The sequence below is a fragment of the Corvus cornix genome, chromosome 1A, assembly GCF_000738735.6.
Source record: "Corvus cornix cornix isolate S_Up_H32 chromosome 1A, ASM73873v5, whole genome shotgun sequence".
In the NCBI taxonomy this organism is placed as follows: Eukaryota; Metazoa; Chordata; class Aves; order Passeriformes; family Corvidae; genus Corvus; species Corvus cornix.
Window position 1 is genome coordinate 11,693,059 of NC_047057.1, and position 27,644 is coordinate 11,720,702.

Genomic DNA, 27,644 nt, shown 5'->3' on the forward strand with positions numbered 1-27,644 from the left:
ATCCTTTTCAATAGAAACTAATATATCTGAAAATGGAGATGGTGGTGTGGGAAACTGAAGGAAAGGGGGGGGTGTGTGTATAAGCTTATTCAGCATTAAGTATAAAAATTGCTGAATACTTAAAAAAATTCTGTTATTCCCATGTTTATGCTAGTGACTTTAAGCAAAATAACTTTGCTGTGGAGATCTGTAGACTTCTTGAAGTCAGATTTGTGAAGTTGCAGTTTATGAATACAATTAGATTATTTAAATCTGATTTTTTCAAGATTTTTTTTTCCCTTTTACAAATGATTGCATTTTATTCTCAATACCTGGTGTTATTTTTTTTTTGCTTTTTGAGATTGGTTTATGTGTATTTCTGTATTTTTTTCTCTTGCCAGTTGTATGCAGCAACACCTGAAAGGTATAAGGGCTATAGAGCAGCTTTTAATTGAAACCTGGCTTATTTGTTAAAAACTTGAGATTTGCTTTATGCGAAATGATTTTAATTAGAATTTGTGTGCAGTGAAGCTCTGTAGAACCTGGTTCTGCTTGCAGGACTAAGGTTTGGAGTGGTTAATGTGGTACAACTTGCAGAACAAGATAACTATAACTAGAAAACAAGTTATCCTAACGGTATGATTTTTAAACTTTTTTCAGAGCCATAAAATTGATATACGGACAAATGGTGGCAAAGTAATTGGTCTTGGAACACTTCATGGAAATACAGATATTTGTGCAACAGACAAAGGGGTATGTAGGAAGTAAAACTTTCTTTTCAGTGGCTTATTCTGCTTGTTTGCTGTAAAATGACTAAATTTGAAGAATGTGCTAAAGAATATGTAAGTAACCCTCATTGATTGTTTGTCATTTCACTATTTCTTAGGTTTGTCTGTTAAATTATATTATCCTATGCTTGATTTGGATTAAAAAACAGGCTCCACAGAAAGCAGGAATAAGCATGTGATCATTCCATCAGCACAGAGGTTGTTCTACTGATATAACCCATCAGCTCTAATTATATAGACCCCTCACAACATTCTTAAACTTTCTCCTTGGCTGATACCTAGGCACTTGGATTCTGCACAAGGCCCAGGAGTTTAATTTAGTGTCCCGTGGATAGTGGCTTGATATTTGTACATGCTGTACACTTCTAGTGTTACACAGTTGTAAGAATGGAAGAGTAGAAGGTTTTGCCAATTTCCTTGCAGCTGAAGAAATATAATCACATATAATCTTGCTATGAGATGCAGTGGGAAGTATCATGAACAGGAAAGCAATTTTGTAGAGAACTAGCTTGCTTTTTTTCAGTAGATGGCAGTATGAGACTAACCACAAACAGCTGCGCTCAGGTTTTGTTTCTTGGCATAAGTAGGCAATTCTCTTTTATTTAAAATAATGTAGAGCTAAAATCCCTGCAGTTGTCACACCCAGTCTTGTTTTTAGGCTCAACTTGAGTGTTTAGGTATCATAATGTCCATGCAACTGGTTGCTTTAGGATTCTTTAGATCTGAGGCATTGCTGTATGAACGTGTGGAGCCAAGCCAAGCCTGGAAGTAGCTTGGATGTGTGCTCTGTCAGAATCCATAGATACCCCCACTCTCCTCCTGATTCTTCCCAGTGCTGTTGGTTTAAAGGGTAACTCTCCATTGCCAAGGATAGATTTGAGACAAAACTGTTGCATTCCAGGCATCCAGAATCACCTCTGTGAAGTGTTGTTTGGCACTGTTGCATACCTTGTAGCTTGGGTTCCCATATCATATATTCACTTACCTAGAACCAGCTGTGAGCTGTTCTTAATGTCCTGCTGTAAAATAAGCAAGTTACCATTGGATTTTCCAAAAACTGTCAGCATTAATTTATCTGTGTTTCTTTGTAGTGGGTGTTAGACTGCCTTTTATGTAATAAGTATAATAATTGTATCTGTATGGGAAAATATAGCTCAGAAAATTGTTTTGCTTTGAGCCTTTAAATGCTTTTTAGAAAATTAACTCTTTTCAGAAACATCATCCTTTTGAAACAATAAAACAATCTTCATACAGATTAAGTTGAAGTGATTCTTTGTGATCATAAATATTTGTATATAGTGTGTAATATTGCAAGAAGTCAACCTTAGAGTTGTAAAGCTGTAGTAACTTGAGGGAAGTGAGTCATTTTAGCACAAATTCACAGCTACAGAAGAATATTTTAGCTTATTTTATTGAACTTCTCACTAACAAACTTTGCAGTGTATTTAGGAAGGACAGATTTCTTTTCTCAGTTGACCACTTCTGTTAATAATCAGTCAGCCTTATGTCTCCTCTGTGTGTTTGTATGTGTTTCTTCCATCAGTTGCAGCCATCATTATGTAATTATGGCTCCGTCAGCATTTCCAGCCCCCTCCTGGAGGTGGGGAGGGAGAGGATGTGGTAAAAAGCACTAAGCACTTGAGAAATGAAGAATATTTTTTAAGGGAGGTAATGGGAGAAGACACTAGTAAAACATTTGAACAATGATAGCGCAAAAAGGAAGGCCAAGAGCAGGAATATGCGGGGAAGGATCTGTGTATGTCTTATTTAAACATAGCAAGATGTTAGTTGTTAGCTTGAAAATGTGTTCAGGTGCAAAAGCATTCTCAGATTTATGCAGATGAAACCAATGGAACTTGAGCATGTGGTCAGTTTCAGTAACTGCAACCCTCAAGGCTCTATGCCCAAGGGAAGGAATTTTTTTCCAGAAGATCTGGTGGTTCAATGGACAAAAATAATGAAATTTGTTTGACTGGGGAGTTATTAGCTAATCTGTGCCATGGGGACTTTTCTATAACACTTGCTTAGTAGAGCCAGACATCTATGTTCTGCCAAAAATCCACAAGAGTTAAAGAACTTGGGATTGAAAACATATTTATTCTAATTGAAAAGCAATCCTATTTTTTCCATGCGTTCCGCATCTAAAATACTTTTTTATTCTTATATTTGAGCAGTCTGACTCCCCCCTCCTCCATGCCCCTACCCTGATTTGGGTTGTTCTGAAACAAGTGTTCTTTGTATTGCTAGTTTTTCTTCTATTGTTTATAGTAACTTCTTTTTATCTGGAGCTGAGACAACCCTTTTTATTGCTTTGTAATTTTAAGAAAGGTAGTTAAGGCTGGTAAATGTGTTGGTGTGTGAGACTGTTTACAATAAAGCATTTAATTTTTACATAAAATAATGTATCTAAATAGAGTTAAAACTTGCATTTTATAGTAAGAGGGGTAGCTTTTTGAACTTTCCTTTTCCTGGTTAGGAATATCACAAGACAGCCAGTTTTACCCAAACTATGCAGATATTTTTATTGTATTCCTCCTCTTTGAAGTGTGCTTTACTCTATTTTCATTGTGCTGATATCAGTGATGGCCCTGCTCAAATGGGAAATGCTCTTTGCAAGTTATTTAACTTTTTAGAGCAGGTTAGGTCATAGAGCCTAAAATGAGTGGCTTTCCCTTTACTAGTTGCTGTGGCCATGTGTCACAGCAGGTTTGCATTTTGCCATGCAGGGTGAGGGAGTGGGGGAGTACTTTGTGGAAAGCATTTAGGACAGATGCAATGTAAATTTATGTTTAAGATCCCTGGTTATTAGGGTTTTGTTGCAAGCATTAGAAGAGAAAAAGCTCAATTGCTGTCCCTTTCAGTAGTGACAAATTGGGCCTTAATACTGTTGGGTTTTGTTTTTATCTGTAGCATAGTTCTACAACCTGCAGTGATTGTAGATATTGATTGTTGTGTATCTCTAATTCTAGCATAACATTTTGATTTTCTTGAAGTTTAATGTAACTTGTTAAATTATTGGAGACCTAATCTGTATTGTAGCATCATGGGAAGAGTCTTAAGCCAGTAGTCCATTCTGTAATCTTAAAATTTAGTAGTTCAGTATGAATGGGTGGGTAAGGCCAATAATTTGGCTGTCATATAGTCCATACCAAACCAGTCTCTTCAGCTTAATTTTTGGGACACAATGCAGCATTGAGTTTGTGTAACACTAGTGGCTATTTGTCAGAATACCCCTTGCTTCATCCAGCTTATTCTTTATATAATATTAGACTGGGAGGGTAGACAGATTTATTTTTTTATATCAACTCTTTTTGCACAAGATAGCAATGCTAAAATGACAAGGAGGATTAGAGATAGTTCGAGTAAGGCACAGTTTGATCTAGAAAGCCATGTATCATTTCCTGTAATGAGTAAGGATTTTGTGCAATTCACTGAAAGTCTGCATAAGCAAAATAAAACCAAATTGAGCAGGGGTTTGAGTATGAACTATTGCATGTTTCTACCATAAATCAAATTTAACTGAGAAAGAATAGAGTTCAGTTTCATATGGTTGTTGCACAAGCACGTGAATTGTTGTTTTTTCAAATAGATTGAAGTTATATCACGTGGCTCATCACTTTTACATAGATAATCTCATCTGTCACCTTTGATTTCCCAAATTCATAGTGCAACTTTTCATATTCTATCCTTTCTCTCTGTTTCTATTGAAAAGAAGTAGAAATGGAGATCTTATCCCTGTTTTTTCAAGGCTTTGTATGTCTTGAGGCTGAAGTCCAAGAATAGAAGCCTGAGTAACCAAGGTAATAGGAAAATTTATGCTGAGAAAAAGGGCAGCTGGGTGGGGCTTTTTTGCAAACCTTCACCAAAGATATGTCTGCAAAGTTAGCCAGTTAAAAATCTTCATAAATAGCTTTATGTAACAAAGACAGTGGATGTTTCAGTTTGTGGTGGCAGAAAACTGATCACCAGTGCTCTAAGTGCCATAATGCTGTCTGAAGATTCAGTCTTCATTATTAAAGTTAATAATTTTTTTTACTTTTCAAAATGGAGTGTTTAATTTTTGAATATTAAATCAAGGTTTTTTTTATCTGTTTGTGACTACTTGGGTTCTTCACTTGAACAATGGATGTAATAACTCATAGGAATGTTGTGAAGAATCATTAGTTCTTAGGTCAGAGCTCTTGGATGAAGAGGTTTTTTGGTTTGTCCTGTGTAGCTTTTAACTAAGAATCTGGTTCCATTTGTCCTGCACCAACAAGAGCTTTCCATTTGTTTTGTGTTTTAATAGTGTTGCTTCCCTCTGCTTTTTCAAGCTGTGATGACAAATTTTCCATTATGTTTATTTCTCCTAGAGTGTAAATATAGAGAAGCTGCAGGGGACAACCATCAACATATCTACTGAGGATGGGCTGCTGAAAACTAAGTATCTCTATGCAGAATCAGCATCTCTCTCTTCAGAATCTGGTGATATTATGTTGGGAAGTGTTCATGGTAAGAAGGAAAATCTGTCACAAATTTAGCTGCTTTGGAGGTGTTCAGTAATGTTCGCAGTAACAAATGGACTAATGCAGTAGACTATCACTAAATCAGCTGCGCACAGAATATGAGTAGAACAGTTCTATCTCTGTTAGACACTTAGTTGTTTTTTTGCCACCTATGAGACTGTATTTTGAAAACAATTTCATAAGCAGAGTTATTAATAGCAAAAAGTGTATATTACAGGAAAGAAATGTTACACATACTAAGAACATCAAAATATTTTAAAATTCAGCAATGAAAATGATACTAAAAGTCGTCAGGAGGCTTATTTTCCCCTTTCCCCATCCTTTATTTTCTTCATAGGAGAAGCAGCTCATATAATCTATTAAGAACTATTGTAGGAGACAGTTGTAATTAGAAGTTTTTATTAGAAATAGCCAGTGTGTTTGCTGGCACCTTATATTAAGAGTGATGACAGTTCCTGTTGTTAAAAGAAGTTCTTAGAACTTCTTAGCAGTCTCTAATCCATCCACCCTTTAGTGTCCTTCCCCTAGAACTAAAACTAATGAACTACAGAGTCTTTTATTTAAACAGCAGTTGAGGTTCAGGTCTGGTGTGGTTTTCTGACTTAACAAAACTCCCACTGAATTCAAACTGTGCTGTAATACATTTGTGGTGATTTAACATTGAGTAAAACAAACTGGGGGATGTACAAAGAAGATTACTCATCTCAGTCAGAGTTCCAGATTTTCAGCTATATCCCTTAGAAAAAATTTGGTGCAATTTCTTAGCAATTTTATGTTGTCCTGTTGCTAGAGAATGCCTTTTTAATTCCTTGAAGGAGCAACTTCTCTGTCCATTTATGTTAAGTGTGAGAATGGTTTCTAAACCTATTAGTTAAAGTTAATTTTAGCATCCAAAGACAGAAATAAGCTGCTTTTCCTCTTGTTCTTGTATTTTTCTAACATGTAGACTTGTATTATGTCTGGTACTTCCATCTGATAAGATGTGCTGTTTCATTTTTTCTAATGTTATACAATATAATGATATTGTGGAGTGATCAATTTGTGAGCAGGTTCATGTCTCTGTGCACATCCAAGAGTTTATTTTTATTTTCTTGGTACAAAAATGAAATCATAACTGCTGTAGTTAATGACTTACTTCCTTCAGTAATGCCTGTTGTCATTAAGTTGAAGAACAATGTGAAAACAAATAGATTGTATCCAAATTATGCAGACATTTCTTACATTTCTTCAGGATTATTTTTATGACCTCTCTGCTAAATGGGTTTGGAACACCTAATGTTATTTTAGCTGTTTGTTTTAAAAAAATTTGCACATTAACATTTGCTTGGTAATTCTAGTCTATTTTTTTGATAAAAAACCCCATTTTCTGTAAAATACCATGTTCCTCAATCATGTTTTAATAGTAAGAGCACAGGCTTTTAAAGTACACTTACAAACACATATTAGCAGACAAGATAACTCCTACTGTAAATTTCTGTTTGAAAAAAAAGGTTACTTTCACTTCTGGTTTTTACTCATGAGGTAGTTCAATTTTGATAGTTTTGTCTGTAAACACCTGGACAGATTGTTCTTGGGCAGCTAAAGTCATCATTTCCCTACAGCTGATGCTATAGCTGGCATCAAATCAGCACATCATGCACAAAATTATGCTAGATTTCATTGCTTTTCCTCTGGGAAAATTGAAGCTAGTGCAGCACAGGCTTTACAAACCTGTCTGAGACACATTGTGTGGTTGAAACTCAGGCTGTACACTCATGACGCTGGTAGTGCTCAAACTTTCACAGTTGCTCATTTGCATGCTTCATGCTCCTGTGGCAAATGAGTAATGCATTGTTTTGAAGGAGTTGATTTTGGGTAATTTTCATCAGCATCTCTAACAGGCATTAGAGATGTCAGGTGCTCTTAAGCTTTTGAGTTGACACTTGAAAAAGAAATCTGATCCTGAGAAATTTCTTACAGTGAACCTTCTCTACAAAGGGGTACATGGGAGGAACAGGAAACCCCTCTTTGCAGCTGTCCCAAGGTCTTGGGCGGAGTTGCATTAATTATCAATTTCTTTTATAACTTTAGTTCAAATTTAGACTAGATATCAAATTCTTTCCCAACTAATGTTTAAAGTGGGCTCAGAGCAAGCTTGCTCATGGCCTTGTCTGGTTGAGCTTTGAATATTTTCAAGTCCAGAGATTGCATGACCTTTCTTGACATAGTGATCCAGTCCTGAATTATTCTTCTGGTGGGGAAAAAACCATTTTTTTAAAAGAAATCATAATTTCCATTATTACTTGTATCCATTATTGTTACTTCTTCCTTCTTGCTGCATCGCCATGAGAAGAATGTCTTTTTTTTCTATGCCCTTCCATTAGGTAGTTGAAGACCACAAGAAGACTCCTTCTCAGCCTTCTCCTTTTAAAGCAAAACAAAGATGCTCTCAGAGTGCCTGGAGCTTGGTCTGGGCCCCTAATCTTCTCAATACCCTTCTCTGTCCTTAAAGTATGCCAGTGTCTTTCTTGACTTGAAAGCACAAAATTGGACACAATATTCTAAATGCAATCTCACAGGAGGGCTTTACATGCTGTCTATACTCCTAATCATACAGCTCAGTGTGCAGTTGACTTTCTTTACTGACTCCCACTGGAGATGGTGTCCATCAAGATGCCCAGGTCCTTGCCTGCAAAGCTTCTTTGCAAGCAGCACTCAGCTTTTACTGCTTTACATCAGTAAAGCCTGTGCAGGACTTTATATTTGCACTTGACCTTTTATTATTCTGTCATAGTCTAGTAACAATTTAATTATCTGAGAGAATCATGCTGGAAAACATGGTTATTGAGGTTACTTTATGTATTTACTAATACATATGTCACTAATGTGTATACAGGAAAGGGCAAACATACAACTGCCTTGTCAATGACTTGAATAACACAAAGAGTATCTGCCATCTTCCAAAGATAGTACAGTCCAATGCTTGAGCTTGGCATTCTATAATCCCTCCAGAAAGTATACCCCATGATATACCAGAGTGTGTTCCATACATTTCAGCTACATTTCTGGATTTCACTCACGTAGAGTGGAATGGTAACTTCGCATTTTAAATTCTCATCAGACTAAAGTACAGACATGTCTACAAAGAAATGAAAATAAAATTAATTTCTTAAGTGGTAAAAAGCTGCATAATGGTTTATTTTCCTTTTTGTGTATCAAAAGATGTTAAGAGCCTCCAAAAAAAAAAAAAAAAAAAAAAGAAAGAATATAAATAACACAGCATAAATTGTTGCCTTTATATCCCAAAAGCCATCTTTTGCCCTGGTCCTATACTACTGATCCTGATTACAAAATTGTAATTTGAAATTTTGCAATGTTCATGTAGAGGCAAAGCTTGTAGATGATAGAAAAGATGACTCTTTCTTCAGAAGCAGCAAAACCCCAAAACACTAAGGCGCTGTTATCAATATTCTGTTAAAATTATTATATTTTGGATATCATAGTATTGCATTACAATGCTGGAGTCAGTTGGTTGTAATAATCAAACTGGTAATTACCTCTAGTCAGGTCTTTCTCTCTTTGCCCTTGATGTGCCCAAGAAATACTTGCCTGACTTAAAAATCCTAAATGAAGTGTTGGCCTTCAGAGAACAGTTACATGACCAAAAATTCAGTTCTGTTTAGTCTGTAGCCAGTGCAGGACACAACACAGCAGGACAGTCCTGTCTGCTTCAAAAGCAGCTTTTGTTCTAGCTAGATGTTTGAAGTGAGCTTTCCACACCAATATATTGTCTTGATGTTGCACAGCATTGGTGGTTCTGCCATATAAGTATGTGGTTAAAAGGAATTTGATTTCTATATGTTGAATATTTTTCAAGGATCTACTTATCAAAACAGAAAAGACAGAGCAGGCCCAGGGGCTATATGCTGACAGAATATAATTACCTTTGGCTCCCTGGGAGCTGCCTGCTGACAAAACCCTAGGTCTTCTTGTAGGTTGTACCAAACTAAGTGTTAGCCATGATAAAATGGGGAAAAGGGTGGGATAATTGTAACATGCCTTTTAAAAACAGCAAGGAGTGAAGCCAAACATCTTTCATCAAGGTCATTGAAATATGCTTTTGTTTCTGCTCTGATTTTCAGAACCCCTAAGTATTTTGTTCAGTATGTGCTTGAAAAGATGAATTTAAGCTGTTGATGATAGGCTGCTTTTCTAGCTTTCAGCCCATGAACCACTAAGAAAAATACAGGTCATATACAGTGGAATGCATTCTGCCCTAATGGTTGTTTACTACTGTGTAGTTACACAAGATAGGGTAGAGCTTGATCCATTTGCAATTTTTAAAACCTCTTCTGAAAGACTTGAAAGTTATGACTACTGTGTATTACTAAACTGACTCAGTTACTGTGATCAGCCTTATTCTTCATTTGTCTTTCTCTTGGGAGGATGAGAGAATGGCAGGGATGATATATTGTGGTTTACTTTCTAATTTAAAGCATTTTTTATGAGACATTTACACATGGAACTGTAGAAGTTTCTACAGTTTAGTTAGAGACTGTTAGTAGTATAGATGGCTTTTCTGTTATGAGGTACATCTCCCCTCCTTCCAGATTCTCTTGATGTTATTCGTGAAAGGGAAGAATAAATATTTTGAAATTTTAAGGCTGGAACACCAGAGCCTGCTTAAAGTGATGCAAGTTCAGTAGAAGACCATTCTACATTTTGTGCCTTACACACTTTTGTTTGATGTTCTCTAGTTTGCCCAGCGTACTCAGATTGAAGTCAATGGAAATGTTGACAAGGGGTTGTCATGCACATAAGTTTGGAGGGACTAGGAAATGTTCAGTGGGTCCAGGAAGTAGCCTATGAAGATAACACACAAGATTCCCTCCAGCAGAGATGGGGTATAGGTGTATAAAAGAGGAAAATAGAAACTGTTTATGTCATACATCCAATTGAACTTAAATCATCCATAGTGCTGTTGCAGCATCAGAGCAATTTAAAAAAGTGCCCCAATAAAATAAGACAATGTTGTGCATTAGCCTTCCACATGCCTCTCTGCATTTTTTTCTCCCTCAAATCCAGGTGGTGTCTTTGACTTTACTCAGTGTTTTTCTTGTCTGGAGTCACTTCATTATTACCCTCAAGTGTTAAGACTTTTGTTTGTAAAGCAACGCTATTAAAAATAAATAATATGTTTCAATAATATGGTTTTTAACATTTTTCCCCTTTTCATTATAGGTAACACCAACCTTCAGACCAAAACAGGAAGTATCACAGTAGGTAGGTTCTGCCTTCTCCCTCTCTCTCGTTCTTCCCTTTTCCTTTCTAAGAGCTAAATATTCACAGGGGAAGTAAAAAGGAGGTGATTTCACACAGATGTTTTTGCCTCCTTTTCAGGAGTAGCACTGATAACTGTGGCTGAACAAGACCCCTTCCAAACTCAGCCTTTTGTGGTTGGGCAAGGCATGTGCTCTCACTTGATACCCAATAGCCTCTGGGCCTTGCACAAGTTAGGCTGAGTCTAGGTGTCACCTTTCAGATAAAGATGGGATAAAAGGACATGACAAAACACTAAGTGTACATCAAATGCTGTTGTGCCTTTAATGTAGTTCTCTATCTTATATTTATTGCTATCAATGATTAGCTATGCTTAATTTTTATATCAGGAAGCTAATTGATGTATTACTTATTTGGGGGGATGATGGGAAGGCTTGTGATAATTTCAGTTTTTTCAAACTATTATGCTTATAATTCTTCCTTCAGAAATGAAAATGGCTCATAAACCTTTTTTTTGGGAACCTGGGCATTTATACAACAGGATAACTCAGAGCTATCAATTATGGTATACCTTATATCAGTGCATTTTACAGCACACAAACACCAAAGGGAGAAATTCAAATTCTAATTATTGCTATGGCAGAAAATTGAAGTAACAGAATCATAGAGAAGGCTCAGTGGTCTTTTGAATGTAGAAAGATTTCCTCAGGCCCAAATCTTGAAGACTTCTGCTAATGGTGTTAACTGTAGTCTCTCACTAAGCATCTTTCAGGGACAATCTCTAAGAATTGTTCAGGGACTGTTAACAACTCTTCTTATGTTTCTAAGAGCTCTGTGTTAACATTCCTGGAAAATGAATGCTAGACACGTTCTTATGAGTTACTCATTAAACCACAGAATTAAATTTTTCTTGCTAGGCTGTTTTTCCTTCTCTTAAATAAACTTGTAGGGTATGAAGAGTGGTTAAATAAAGGTTTCTTAATATAGGAGGTAGCTTTTTCCATCAACAGATGATGATTATTTTCCTTAATGAACCAGGTTCAGTTTAAACATTAAGACACAGTTGAAGAAACATTATTTTTCAGATTTCAATTCTGACAGCACTAGTTAGACTTCATCTTTTCCTAAAGAGCATTAAACATCCCTGGTATTTTTATGGATTTTTCTAAAGGTAAAAGACTTTTAAGATCCAGATGCTCAACTCTAAAAGTGTGAGAACACCTCCTGTTTGACCAGTTTGCTCAATGCCTTATCCCTTATTTCACCTGGAAGGGACCACCTACAGTGATCATCCAGTCCAACTGCTTGACCAAGAGGTGAAGTGTCTTGTTTAGGGGCTTTTATACACTAACAGGCTTGGGGCATGACCACCTCTTTGGGAAGCCTGGTCCACTGTTTGACCACTCTCTCTGTAAGAAAATGCTTCCTTAAAAAAACCATTCCCATGCATCCTTTCACTGGACACCAGGGAGAAAAGCTCACCACCTCCTTGTGCCCTTCCCTTCCTCAGGAAGCTGCAGAGAGCTATGGGGTCACCCCCCAGCTTCCTTTTCTGCAGACTAGACAAGCCAGGTGGTTTGGTTGTTTGGGTTTTTTTTGCAACAGAATAATTTATCAAAAAGAAACTATGGCCTTTACAACCAATGAATATAACTTAAAATTGGGGTAGGAAATAGATCATTAAGAGGTAAAAGGATAGTCTGGGTAACTTGGTTAGGAAAGGAATTGTTTTCATGAGAGATGTCTTTGCTTTGTGTGTTGCATCATTTGTTTTGCTAGGTCCCCCTGATGAGTATGGTCAGGACTGCTAAGGATTTTTCAGTAGTATGTGCAATTTAGTGAACTCTAAACAATAAATAATAGTGAAGTCTATTTAGTGAATGTATTTCAGTTTCTTATGTTTTGGAACAATGAACTAAAACAAGAATATTTGCCTGTTTTCTATTAATAAGCAATACTAGATAGCTAGTTTAGCAGGAATTAAATCTTCATCACACTTTGAATATGTTGTAATTTTATGCTTTCTCCAGTCTAATCAAATCATGGTAAATATTTTGTGTTCCTCTTGAGATTGATTTTGTTACTGATTTTACCATGAACAAGGTCAGTCTTTAGGTGCTATTAGGAAAAGTATGGTTTTGCTTAGATTTAAGGAAAGATCACTTGTGTTTAATCCTTTCTTTAGTGCTTGGCTGATAAAGTGAAGGGAGAAGTGATACTAACTGTTACCTTTGTAGGCCTTTCACTGATCTTTAATTATGCAGTCTTTCAAGTTATGTGTCTTAGGTCTTATTCTTCAAGCTCTGTTAATTTTTTATAAAACTTAACAAAGACTTTGCCAAGGACATCTTGCTTCACTGTGCCCTTTTTTTTCATCTTTTTTCTCTAGTACCAGTAAATTCTTAAATAGCTGAAGCTGCTCAAGAGTGACCATCTGTTCCATTTCCAGTAAAAGGCTTTGTCCTTGTTTTTCCCCTTGAAAAACCTGCAGAAAACTTTTCCCCTGTCAGTCCTTAGCAAACTCTGAATTCAAACTGTACTTTTTTTTTCCTTATTTTTACCTTCAGTTATTTGCATTCATATCAGCTAACTGGGTATATATTTGAAAATAAATTGCCTTAGGTTTGTTCTGTCATAACCATAAAATATGTATTGTCTCCATTATTATTTGTTATGTATTTTGTCCTGTCAGCCTGCGCTTCTTAGTATAGGATAATCTTTCATTATTGAAATATTTATTTATTTATTTATTTAGATTTGGGCACTTTTTTGTTCTATCACCTCAACTTTGGGCATGTTTTTAATCTGTTTTCATTTTTTCCCCTTTATTTGCTAAGAGCTAGAGACACAAACTTAAAACAGCATCTTTATGGACTTTGCAGAAGTGATGAACAATTCCATGTTTCTTGGTATTCTTAATTGTATCTACAGACTTGTATTTAATATCGTATCTGTAACATTCATGACACAAATCATATTCAGTTGTTTCCATAAAATATATTTCATGTTACTTCCATAGGTCAAAGCATAACAGTTGTTTATTGTACAGTACTGTAGTGCCAGGTTTGGTGTTTGATTAGTGCTGCCAAGCTTCTTGGTGGTTTTGAAACTCTGCTGTAGTTTCTTCAGCCATGGGAAACTTTGTATTAGTGAGGTACTCTGGGAGTCAGAATCTGGCAAGCTGTCCTCCCAAAACAGTGTTCTTCAGTGGAAAAGTGTTCTATTCCCCTTGAGGTTATTTTTGTCTTCCCTGGTAAATTTGTGCCCTGGTGAGTCTGTCCTTCTGCCCTCCTCCTGCGTCCTTCATTCATATTGATGCCTTCTGCAAAGAGAATCCAGTCTCTCACAAAATGAGAATTCTTTTTATTTTAATATATATTAATTGAAGATCTAGGAAAGAACACTGTTCAGTCTTGCAGATTCACAAAAGTTATCTTCCCACTGGGAAGAATCTCACAGGAGCTACTTTGGCGTTTGAGGAGTGGGAAGAGAAAGGCTTCACTGGATAAAGGTTGTCCCTCTAAAGCACCATCAGCTGGTGGTTTGTGGACTGTTTGTAGTTGTTCTCCCTGGAGAGAGCTGCTGTTCTGTCACTGGAGACTCTTCTTTCTTCCTGCAACAGATAAAGGAACTTATTATATGTTCTGTTTAAAGCAGAAGAGTCAAAGGCTGGATGTTTCCTGTATCTGTTGCCAACAAAATCTCTGTCAGGATTATGTGAAGATTTGGTAATTGGCCATTACTAAATTTGATGAGGAATATCTGCAAAAACAGCTTTTGCATGAAAACCTCAAGTGATCACTATTTAAAATGTTCATAAAAAAGGTTGATGTATGTCAAATTTTCTAGTTCTAATGAGTTTAATTTTTTTACTATTATGAACAACCTTTTAAAAAGTCATCAGTTAAAACTGAGGTTTCATTTTCACTTACACAAGCAAAACTTCATTATTAATGAAGAGTTAATTTTTTTTTTCAGATTTTGAACAGACCTTCTTTAATTCAAAGTCTTGAGATGGCAGAAGCATTCACATCCAATTCTAGTTATTAATGTTTTCTTTTTAGTCAAAGCCCTTCTCAGTTTCTCAAGTGACTAAGTATGGATTAGCTGCTTTTTTTTTAAATTACTTTCCCCTCCAAAGAAATCAGCTTCAGCTATAGAATAATGATCCTTTTCCATGTTTCTGCTGTTGTAAGCAATGCACTGATCTTTGGCATCTGTGCTTGAGATCTGTGATCAGAAAACCTCCAGATGAGTTTACTTAGAGCTAAAACTGTATGGCCAGCATAAAACATTAATATGAGACATCCTTGTTATGATTAATCTAGTTCATTCTCTCATTATGCATTTACTTCTTAAAATGGGAAGTTTCATTAAGGTTTGATTTTATTGTTTTAGCTACTTATGACAGTTTGACTGTTGGGTTTTTTCTATGCATACGCAGAAACCAGTCTCTACCTCAGGATTTCTTGCCAATACTTTAATTTCTAGCATTGTCTCCAAAAATACCTTTCAGTAACTGCCTTTTGCTCGTGTACAAATGTAATTTTTTTATGCTCCTCTAGAGTTTCTTCATAATTTCTTTGCAATTTTTATTAGGTATAAGTCTGTTCAGTAGCTTGAAAGTAAACTATTTGGGATATTTTGAAAGTCTATGTATTTTAAAATGGAATACATTGAAAATAATTAAAGACTACTCAAGTGTACAATTAAAGCTTCTTCAAGACTTTCTATTTGTAAAAGCACTTCTTCACAAAGTTTTATGATCATAAATTTCAGCTAATAAGGTATAAAAGAAAATTTAGGCCTCCCTTTTTCAGGGCACAGAACAAATGCTGTTTTCCTGCTATATTAAACATTTGTTGATAATTCAGATGTAGTAAATCAGCGTTTACAAAGCCTGTACTCAGTTATTTGTGTAACAAGATGTTTCAGTGAACAACTGCTTGGTTTTTGTATGGGGCAGCTTTCCAGGGTAAAGTTCTCCCTGCACAGAGTCTGAGGAAATGAACTCTTTTGGAAATAAAAATAGATCTCAGTGTTCAAGTTTGGTGCTTGATCTTCACACAAAGATAAAGACATTCCTGTAGAAAGATGTGCAGTGCAGTTGAGGCCTTGTAGATGTAGAACAACTGCAGAGCTCCAGCCATAGGATTGTGTGCCCCAATTCTGGACTGGGGAGATACGTTTTTTTCAGAAACTTGTTTTTTTAAGTAAAATCTGACATTCAGTAAATTATTATACTTCTGAAACACAGAAGAATTGACAAAAATGAGTTTGAGGTATAAAGAAAGTTCATGGCAAATGTTTCTTTTAAAAGAGTGAATGATACACAAGTTCTTTTATTTCCTTTTGTGTTTTAGATTCATCAGATGGAAGTCTAAAAGCTTCTACATATCATGGGACGATAGATGTTTATGTCAGTCAATTAAGAAAAGTGGATCTGAAATCCCAGAAAGGTTAGCAAACTAAATCAAATATTTTTTGTGGCAGATTTTGATGTAAAAGAAAAGGGGATAAGGGTTTGTTTTGGGTTTTTTATCTGTCTGTAAAAAATAGTTTGTGATTGTTGGTTATTTACATTTTCATTTTGCCTCATTATTGGAAGATGTCTGTAAATACTTAAAATACAATAAGCTCTGTAAGGGACAAGGATACTTAAGATGGATTACAAATGTTTGTGTTTATGAATGTTTTTCTTTTTTTTTTCCTGGCAATATACCCAGCAGAATTCTGCAGAGTTGACTAGGGTTACAGTGTTCCTTTGCTTTGAGCACAGTTTTCTCCATGATGCTGTATGTGCAGTGATAACTGACACACATTTATTTTTCCTGTCTTCTGACTGAAATGTCCTACTATGAAAATTTGAAGGCAGAAAAGCAAAGATGGGAGAGCCTTACCCTACCACATTTCCTTCATTTTCTCACCTGCTTACTCACTAAAATCTTACTTCTTAGTTAAAAGCTCACACCTAAAGTTGAATTCATAGTTTTGCCATTCAGAAGATATGATACTGCGCATTGCATAGCCCTGAGTACATCTTGTTAGTCCTAGTTTTGAAAAAAACAACCCTGAAAAAACAAAATGCAGACAAACAAAATCCAAAACAAGCCAAAACACACTACAGCATTTTTATAGTTGACTTTAATGTCATGTCAGGCACTTCAGGTGGTTTAAATGAACATGGTATTTGGTACACTTGTGTCTCCTGTGAGACAATGCCTGTACCCTGTTAAAATCTAACAGTTACTCAAAATGTGACTGATGGCGTCAATGCACTAAAATCATTTGTTCATCTTTCTGTACAATCTATTTTGGTTTCATTAGTGCAAAGAAATTTATTTTTTTATTATTTCTTGGTTATCTTTCGTATCACTTACTGCTAAGTTAATGTCTCTGAGATAGTAGCAAAGAGGAATGTATTTAATAAAAGCTAATTAATGTTATTTTCAAAATATTTTCTGACATCTCTTCTGGCAGCACAGCTTAGTACAGACAAAGTTGAAGTTCTGTTTCTGTTTACCCTGTAAATTCAGAATAACTGCTGACAGCTGCAGTGTAGAAAATGTCCCATTTGTGATAAATGAGCTGCATGTGTGTTGGTTTTTATGAGTCATCACTGAGCAACTCTCCAAAGAGGACCCAAAGATGAAGACCTTTTCCCTTTCTTATTCTAAGGCTTTTATGTATCCAGCAAAATGCAGGCCTAAATTATGCTGGAAGTTACTTGTTCATCAAAACTGTCACAGGCAAGTGATTCTGCTGAGTCTAAGTTGCTTAGCTAGGGTTGCTTTCTGGTGCTGCTTAGCTGTTATTCTTACTATGTTCTTCTTCAGCTTTTGGGATGTATGTCAAGAAATTGTTTTATGTTTCCTAATGTGAGTGTTGAAATTGAGCAGAAACTGAGAAGCACATATAAGACTATTCTGAATTTTTCAGGTTTTTGATCTAATGTGTAGGACAGAGCTTCCAAACTGTGACTGAGTTATTACAAAGATGACTAATGTGGGCAGGTTGGGGGCCCAGTGTCTGCCTTTGGTCTAATGCAGAGAAGCACAGATTTAGGAAAAGCAGAAGTCAGAATTTCTGGGTTTAATGTCAAAGTAGAATTATTCAGGCCACCAATGCTGCAATTTTGCTACTAGTTTACATTTTTAGTGATGCATAGTCTAAACTGGTTTGTCAGTTTTGAGACTGCATCTGTTGGAGGATGTGAACAGCTTACCCTGAGCAGTAAAGCAAAGATAGTTGCCAGCATTCACAGTATATGAGTGGTGTCTTATCCTTCCAGAGGAGCAATCCTTTCATTGTGTGCCACACAGTGACTGGATTATTTGTCAACTATGATGCCCTGTCCTTGCTCAGGAATGTCAATATGTAACTAGAAGATAAATCTAAAGTCATAATAGTTGTGAGTTCTATTATGTTTGCTTCCTTGATCATTCCTGTAATAAGATCCTCTACCAAAATACATTGCTGGAAGTGTATGTCATTATTTATTTTCATGTCTGCAAAGGAAGTGCTGTGATACCATTTTCTACATGAGACATGCAGTGCCCTGTTTATGATAAATGAAGATACCTTCATTTATCCTTTCAGTAACCAAAAAAAAAGAGGTTACTGTGTCTGAAGACTTTTAAAAAATCCCAACCAAGCACAACCAAATGATTATTTGATTCAAGTTAGTGAAATAATGGCCTGTTTCATGCTTTGATCTAAGCGTTAAACTAACTAGCTTTCACTTAAATTTATACCAGGTTCAATCACAGTCAAGGTACCTGCATCTCTCAAAGCCTATTTAGAGCTGTCTGGAAGAAAAGTGGATGTGAGCTCAGAGATCCAGTTAAAAGAAACACAGAGTGCCTCCAAAGACAATCACGTAACTCTAAGTGGTAAGGCTTACTAATCTTGGCTTCCAATAAATGTCTGTCTGGCCTAAGTCAAAGGCATCTACATTTCTTTATTAGTTTATTGCCCTTGGCATCTGCTTGTTTAATCTGCTTCATGTTCAGATGTTTGCTTGTGCTGTTGTACTCCCCATGTTACTGGATGACTTTAAAATTTTATTTGGTCAATGACTTGTGAATGTAATCACTTCTTCTAACAAAAGTCTTAAGAGCCAAATTCCTCCTTAGCATTAGTCCAGTGAATCTGTGGGAGATAATCCAGAGCAGAATTTGACTCATTGCTTTGTTGGCTTAGAAAGTCACACAGACTTTCCTAGGCAATCTATTATATTAAAAATATAATTAAAAAATTCTGTCTGTTTCTGAGTCAAAGGGGGAAGTAAAAGGGATATATGGCATATTTATAAATGTACAGTAGTGCAGAATAGGCTGAGAAATGATGGGTGGGAGATGAGAAGAGCAGAAGAAGCTGGAGCTAGAGGAATAGAGTACATGGAAAGGTACCTGCAATTACTGGAAGCATTTTTGTAAGGCATTTAAAATGGAACTTACAATCCCAGGTCTTGCTGTTTCCTGCTTTAGAAAACAGTTACACAGTTCACTGTGTAGGGTGTGTATTTCTCTCCCCCACTCCAGATGTGGCTATCTAGAAGTTAAGTCTGTTGCTTTTACCAATTACACAGTTTGCTCTAGAGAAAACATTAACTGAAAGCTGGAGCCCTCAGACACATTATGTTTGAACGTGTTATGTCAGTGTGACCTGATGTGACAGCAGATTGGTTAAGGCTTTGAGTTTTGCTCTGGTTTTAAACCTAAGAAAATATGCACAAAAACTCTTTTCCTCCCCCATGTAAGATGGTAATCTCAAAGTCAGGGAACATTAGAATTGTAATTACATAATTTTAGTACATAGCCTGCTTATATATCTCTTCCTGCCTAGGAACAGTAACTAGCACTTAAGTTTACTAATGGTTATTACATACAGTTTCTTTAAAAACCATAATTAGAAGTTCTCAGGCTAGACATCTGTGGAAGGACCCCAGATTCTAGCAAGACTCTGTGGAATGAATCATCTCAGCAGTAAAACAAGACTTCTTCTCAGTGAATGAGCACCACTGGCCAGTCAATCATCTTGCTGCTTTGGCAACATTAAAGATAAGAGCTGGTGTTTAAAATATACACAGCTGAATGACTTCTCTGGTTTCACAACCCAGTCAGTGTTTATGTAGGACAGTCATGACTGAAGCAGATACAATTTTTCAACCCACTGTTCTGTATGGAAATGATCTTGGCACTTGAGGCCAAAAGCAACCCTGATTAGTTAACTCTGAAATATACACGTCCCAAAGGCACAGAAATGAACAAGAATTATGCAAAGGCAACAGCATTAGGCCAATGATTATCAGTTGTTTAAAGAAGTTAAGGTATTACCAAAAAGGGAAATGCTTCCTGCTTCTATTTCTCTTTACCTTATGGTGTATTCTTTCTGCAGGCAAAGCACTTGCCCCCCCACTCTCAACAATCGCTTCCTCTTAAAGTTATATTTGGTAATTTTCATGTACAAGTAGATTCTGGAATAATTGAAAATAATTTAATACAATTTCTGTTTCCTGAGAACATTATTTACTGTTGAAGTTTCAGGTACAAAGTCCATAGCTGTCTTCCTGCTGCAAATGAAGAAATGTAAAATAGATGGTGAAGAGGGGCTTTGCCAAGTGGATAAAAGCTGTATCAGAAGAGCATGGCAGTTTGGGGTTTTTATGCTTTTGAGTTCAAAGATTAGTTTAAAAATAGATGATTTTTCAGAAAATCCAATTCTCCTGTGGATAACACAGGGAACTGTCTGCTTTTAGGAAGTTTTGCTTACCTCTGGGAATATTTGAAGGTTTTAGAGAGAAGGCTGTCCAGTGGGAAGACAGGGCAGAGTTCTGTGACTTGGGTAAACATGCACTTAGTCTGTCACCTGCTCTAGGAGAGCCTTCTCTACTGCTTTAGAGCAGTTATCATGTATATCATCACCTGGCTGCATGGCCCCCACTTCCACACTGAGAGGGGAGTCAGTACACTGCAAGCCCACAAGCACTCACGTCCAGGGTTTTGCCAGATAGCCAAGGAATAGAGTGGGATTTAGTGAAAGCAAGAAGATGGAAATCTGGGCTGAGTGCTCTACAGACAGAGGGATGAGAGTGTGAAAATTTGTTTTGCTCTTTTAGAAAGAAGGGACTTCCCTGCAAAACTGGGATACTTGCTGACAAAGGGAGGGAACTAGAGAGCAGTGACAGGGAGTTTGTTCTTTGAAGTAATTTGCAAGGGCAAGGCATCTGTTTCCATTGGCATCAGTAGGTACTCTTAGAAGTAGTATGTATGGTATAATGAAATGTTACAAAAACAGAGTTCCTGCTAAGCACTGGTCCAGCTTCCATCTTTGGAAGTGTTTGGCTGTCTGCTGTTAGTAAATTGAGTAATTCCGGTAATTTCTGATTGTAATCTTGTCAAGGTGTTCTTTCTTTTCCCTGGCAAGTAGGGAAGCCCTTACTGCTCAATATCTGCCTTTTTCTTTTCTCCAGGTCTGTCTGTGTTCTTAAATTAGCTGGTTTAAGATGCGTGTGGAGGTAATTAGCTATAGGTACTCTATGTGGTAAGAGGAAGAGTAGCAAGCTAAAAAGTGTTAAATATTTAAGCAGAAAAGAAACTTAGGAGACTGTTATGTCAAAGGGGTTACAAACATGTTGAAGGCCAAGGTTAAAGGTCATGTAATTTTGATTTAGGTGCTTTTTAGGCCACTTTCCAATAAATTAGGTTCAAAGTATGAAGGTAGGCACAATGACCTGTGTAGTCCAAAGAGAAGCAATATTTAAATAATATCAGGAAACAGTAGTGTTACACCATTGAAAACAAACAGTGTATTAACATGATCCATAAAACTCAAAATAATCCTTTGGCTTTACATGGCATTAGTAATACTTTGCTGGAATGTGTCCAGTTTTGAGTACTGTACTTCAAAACTGTAGAATCTGTAAAGGAGAACGTATGATTAGAGTCCTAAAATCATGATTAACGAGAGAAGACTGAAAAGTTCTGGTTTTGTCTCAAAAGAGAAGACAAAGGGAAGAGAAGATACATTTTTCTAGTACATAAGTTGCTACAGAGAAAAAAGGAAATAAATTGTTCTGTCCCCTGGCAATAGGACTAGAAACTATGATTTGATAGTATGCTAAAGAAAACTTAGCTAAATATCAAGGTAAATTTCCTTGTAGCCCTGGTCTGGGGAGGCAGTAGGAGTGTTGGTACTGCAGATTGTGAAGACCAGGTGATGTGAGCGTGTCAGACCAAATTCAGTGCTTCCTTCAGGAGGTTGTTTCAGCTCTGTTTTCTCTTGTCTCCAGTTGATGTGACCATCTGCTCCCACCCACTCCAAAGTAACAAAGGGGGGTTATCAGCCATGTGGGTGGATGGGGACTAAATGAAATGCAGCCATTGGACACGCTTCAGCCACTTTGGCTGCCAACTTGTGTGTTGACAACTGTAAACTTGCTGGAAAAACTCTTGCAGTCATTCAGAGACTTTATTTGAATCCTTGTAGCTAATGGTATCAACTTCCAAACCTAATTGTCTGGAAAATAAACCATGTAAATCTCATCTGTGAGTGGTGCCAGGGACTTGCCTGATTTTGGATGTTTCTCCATCCCTGCCCCAGTTCTAGTGCCATGTGAACATGTGTCAACCTTTTATGTGATGCCGTCTGCTTGGTGCTGAGTGAACTTTTAACTTTGCAGTCACTTCATCTGGTTTGCAGCAGGTGTGTGAGTTTCCATGGTAAAAGTCCCACCGTGTCTCAGGTGCTCCTCAGAGGCTGTGGATGTTTGGCACTGTTATTGTGTCTCCCTCTTCTTGCCTTCTCAACTGGCAAACCTCTTCGTATTTTTCCGTCCTCATACAAAGAGCAAATGCTTTGGGAGTTATTGTCTTCTCCTAGGTGGAGACATACTTGCTCCCAATTGTCGTTAGCATGACAGCAATTGCAGCAGTTAACAGGTCTTTTAGGTTTTGGTACTAATCCCATCCTGTCTACAGCACAGGAGCTTTGCTAAGCCACCTGAGAGCAGTGTTCCTCTGAGCTATGCCTCTGGTGACCATGCAGGGAATAGGACTCTCCCATGTTAATTTATGCCTTCCCTCAGATGTCTGTACTTGGACATGGAGAGGAAATCCCCATTGTCTTGTCTAACTCCTTTTCTCCTGTGAAAATTTTCAAGTACACATTGTCTCTACCTTATGGGTTGATCCAGTATCCAATTATTCTTCTAATACTTCAGAACTTCTTAGATAGCCTTCCTCTTCCTGTGCCTCTGGAGAGTCAGCCTGTCCATAATTACCAGATTCCTTTGAAAAGATGGACATTGACACTACCGTCCTAGCTCTGACTTCTCAGGTTTCTCTTACTAACATGCTTCAAGCCTTCTCATCCTGCCTGGTTCTCCCAGTAGATTGTGGTAAGAAGCACGTTTCTCCTTGCAACAATCATTCACTCAGGCATGCACTGAAATATTATAACTTTCACATCTGCCTGATGTTCCCTGCTGGACCAAGGGGGATCTAGACAGATGTTTCCTACTATCAGGAATAACTTACTTCTCAGCGGTCCCTCACAGTAGTACTGGGAGAGCAGCCTATGGAATGCTGTAGCCTTCCCTTTAGGATTGCTTTAAATGCAGTGTGCAGGAGGGGGCTGACTGCATGTGTCTCCTATACCATGCTCAAAGCTTTATGGATGGATGTGTTTAAGAGTCTTCATTATGAGAAACTCTATTTTGTTTACTCCAAGGTAGTGTCTGTGTTTTTAGCTGCCTGGAGTTCAAGGGTTGAATACAAACACAGCTGAAGGGGCAGTGAATAACATGAGGCAAGCAACTTGCCTTTAAAAGGGAAATAACTGAAAGAGCTTGTATTATGTCAGTCTGCTGAAACTTCAGGTTTTATCTGAAGCTTACCAGCTGCGCAAGTGTAGAGCTTCTCCCACTGTGCAGCTGTCTTGGGTTTGTTGCAGTCAGCATTGCAGTTCTGATCCCAGGAGTAACACTATCTGCTGTCATGCCCCCTCCCCCCGCCCCCCGTTTTGTCTGTTCTCAAGGCACTTCAGAACTTTCCTTTTTTCTTAGAAGCAGTTTTTATTGACTTTTGGCCACTAGAATTGAGTGGGAAGAGCTTTGTTTTACAATGTCCTTCTACGCACTGCCCTCTGTGAAGCCTTGATCCTTAAGCAATATCTTAAAAAAAAAATAAACAAAGACCCAGGTTGTATCTGGAAAAGATTACATTCCTTTGAGTCAAATAGAAAGTTCATCCAACTTTTATTAAACACATTAGAGGAGATGCTATCCTAGAGATTTTTATTGGTTTCAGCTTGCATTCAACTCAAGCTGTTCACAGCCTTTTGATATATACCGTAGTCCTAACACTACCAATGAACAACACTTAAAATATGATCTTCTTCTTGTGTTTTATGGTATGAAAATCAGGCTCTCAAGTTCTCCAGTCTCTAGGAAGACAAGTAAATGAACAGTCAGTACTTGACTGTGTAAAGTTTTACAAAGGTGTTACCTTCCTTTAGATACCACACGCTGGGGAGGGGAAAAAGACTCCAACCTTTTTCCTGGGCATTAAATTGAAAAGGTGGCCACACAACGTAATGGTGTGTCTGTCTTCTCCTGAACTCATGCTGCTGTCTTGACTGGTAGGTTTTGAAATTCATTTTTCCCCGCTTCATTCTCAATCCAGGAGGCTGTTTGCTTCTGTGATTTAATCAAGCTAGCAAAGTTTTCCTCAAAATCCGCTTGTGTTCTCACAGTATTCAAAGTACAAGCAGTGAGTACAGTTAAAACCCAAGCAGTCATCAAAAGGTCTCCATCTAAACCTTGTTGCTTGATTAGTGCCTCATACACAAAGCTATTTAAATGTCTTAAATATCTTTGAACCTGGTACTACTGACGGGCTTAATACCTTAATATTTGTGTCACAGACAAATTTCCAGAAGAAGTATAAGGAACAAAACATTTCTGTACATTCTCTTAGAGCCGAGGTGAGATTAACCCTTTTATTGCTGTGAAGAGCTGAAAACCTGAGGGAAGAGAGAGGAGGAGATGCTTAAAGCTGAAATTCTGTTGTGAAGCTGTGATATATCAGAGTATCCCGTTGTAATTTCATGAAGATATGGGGGGTGGAGTGTTCAACTCGTAAGCAAAAGCACCTGCACTGAGATAGGCAGATGCTGACACAGCTGTAATTTCATGAGAAGTTTGGACAGGGAGAGATGGACCAGATGAGGACTTTTGCTCCAAACGGGAAAGGAGAAAACCTCAGTCCCTAGAGATGAACCTGATGAGGACTTTTGCTCCAAATGGGAAAGGAGAAAACCTCAGTTCCTAGAGATGCTCCCAGAGATAGTCCTAAAGATGAAGATGATGAAGACCCTTTGCTCCCAGGGAAGGAGAAGGGCCTCTGTTTTTGTTTTTGAATGGCTCAACCTTAAAATTGTACCCCAAAAAACTTCAAGAGTGGACCCTCGAAAGCAGTTGCGGGAAAAGCTGCAAGTCGGGGGAAGGGACTCACATGGAGGCAGAGAGACTCCTCTTCCTAAATGGACTGAACAATATTTGGAAGTGGGTGGCTGTCTCGTTGTGATAATGTTTTCATAGCATGAGCAAGAAGAGACTTCTCTTTCTAAATGGACTGAACAAGGTTATTATGGAAGTGGTAAACAGACTGAACATCTTAAGGGTTGTCTTTTTACATTGTCAGTGGGAGAAGGGAGGAAGGTGGGGGGAGGAGGAGAGTTCTGAAGGTGGTATAATTTTTTTTTTTCCCTCTTTTAGGTCTGTTAATAAACTTCTTTATATTCTTTCAAGTTTGGTGCCTGCTTTGCATTTCTCCTAATTCTTATGTCACAGCAGATAAACAGTAATGAGTATTTTAGACCAAACCACTACAGACATCCCCATGGAGACACCTGAAGGCATGTTGTAGTCTGGTAGCAGGGGACACACTGGAGTGACTCTGACACTGTTGGACTCCTGTGTATTTCTAAACCATACTTCAGCCTATTGTGAATTGCTATGGGTTTGGCCCATAAACTTAAATAAATCCCTCCTAGAACTGCTAGAGTACTGAAAGGCTATTGAAAAGTTCTGGCACATAGGCCTGAGTTGTGGAAACCAGTGCAGTGATGTCAGTTGGAGTTTTGCCACTGTTTTTGCTGTGGCCAGAATTTAACTTCAGCTGTGTTGCAGAGCATGTTTGCAAATTTGGTTCACAATCTGCTTCCCTGCCATCCCTCTTGCTATTCCAGGCTCAAATTAGTTCTAAACTTAGAATTCACACAGTTAAATGAACACTAAAGTAATAATAAAGGATATTTTGTAAAGATAAACAAAAGTAAAGGTTGATCTTGTGATAAAGGCACTGATTTGGGACTTAAAAGATCCCAGTTTAATTCCCAATATGGACACAAAGCTTTTGTATAAAATTGGAAGGTCACTTATTCTCTCTTGGCCTCCGTTTCTTAGTCTCATTTTAAAATTAAGTTGAACTCTCTTCTTTGTTATACAGTGAGCTTTTCAGAGCATGACTGTGAATACTGAGTTTATGTGAAACATGTAAGAAGACAGATACCTCAGGGTTGTGGGGTTTTTTTTAGGCCACTATCATAAGGAAACAGTAATAGTAGCAACATGTGTGTCATCTGGAAAATCAGGTCTTACCATGTCTCTTTTCAGTGTTTACAATAACAATTAAAATATTTGAAATTACTTAGCCTGGTCAGTATCTCATGTAGAGGCATGGTTTAAGCAGAACTGGCAAATGAGCATCAGGCAGCCACTCACTCCCCACCACTGGGATGGGGGAGAGAAGCAGAATAGTAAAAGTGAGAAAATTCATGGGTTGGGATGAAGAGACTTTGAGATAAAGACAGCTTGATGGATAAAGCTGTGCACACAAGCAAAGCAAAACAAGGGATCCTTTCACTGCTTCCCAGGGCAGGCAGGTGTTCAGCTGTCCCCAGGAAAGCAGGGCTGTATCTCATGTAACAGGTATTGGATCAGAGAAATGCCATCACTCTGAAAGTCCCCTGCTCCTCCTTCTGCCGGCTCCAATGCTGAACATGGTGCCATACAGTTCAGAATATCCCTTTGGTCACTCGGGGTCAGCTGTCCCACCTGTGTCCCCTCACAGCTTATTCTGTGCCCCCAGCCTCCTTGCTGGCAGGGCAGTGTTAGAAGCATAAAAGGCCTTGATGCTGTAAAAGGGCTACTCACAAATAACAGATTTTATATATTGCCAACACCATTTTTAGCACAAACCTAAAACATGGTCCATACTAGCTACTATAAAAAAATTAGCCCTACCCCACAGAAAACCAGTACATGTAGGGTTTGTGTGGCCAGGTTTTGGTAGTGGGGGTGCTCTAGGGGTGGCTTCTGTGAGAAGCTGCCAGAAGCTTCCCTTATGTCCTACAGAGCCAGCGCCAGCCTGCTCCAAGATGGACCCACCACTGTCCGGTGCTGAGCCCATCAGTGACGGTGAATAACACAGTTAAACGGGGAAAAATCCTGCTACACACCAGCAGCTGGAGAGGGGAGTGAGAGTATGTGAGAGAAACAGCCCTGCCAATACCCAGGTCAGGGCAGATGCCAGAGTAGAGATTGCCCTGCAGCCCCTGGTGCAGCCCCTGGAGATCTGCAGGGGTGCAGAGATCCAGCTGCAGCTTGTGGAGGACCCCATGTGAGAGCAGGTGAAGAGCATGAGGAGTTCTCCTTCTGCAGAGGAAGGAGTGGCAGAGATAATGTGTGAACTGACCACAACCCCTGTTCTTTGTCCCCCTGTGCCTCTGGTAGGGAGAAAGTAGAGAAATCAACAGTGAAATTAAGCCTGGAATGAAGGGAGGGGTGAGGGGGTATGTTTTTAAGATTTGGCTTTATTTCTTTTTACCCTTCTCTGATTTGATTGGGAATAAATTAATTTTTTCCCCAAGTCAAGTCTGTTTTGCCTGTGATGGTAACTGATGCCTGATCTCTTCCTGTCCTTATCCTGACCCATGAACCTCTTGTTACATTTTCTCTACCCTTTTCATCTGAGGAGGAGAGTGGTAGAGTGGCTTTGGTGGATACCTGACATCCAGACAGGATCAACCCACCATAACATATTTCTTC

At 37.9% G+C, this 27,644-nt stretch overlaps 1 protein-coding gene across 1 annotated transcript in view; it reads left to right on the top strand.

Annotated features, from left to right (window-relative positions):
- The window catches only part of FAM185A (family with sequence similarity 185 member A), a 38,108-nt gene that overhangs the window by 9,634 nt on the left and 830 nt on the right, over positions 1–27,644 (top strand). The window contains 5 exon segments of the mRNA XM_039570360.1: positions 640–732; positions 5,120–5,258; positions 10,493–10,534; positions 15,895–15,990; positions 18,289–18,423. Of these exon segments, the coding sequence (XP_039426294.1) occupies positions 640–732; positions 5,120–5,258; positions 10,493–10,534; positions 15,895–15,990; positions 18,289–18,423 (505 nt within the window).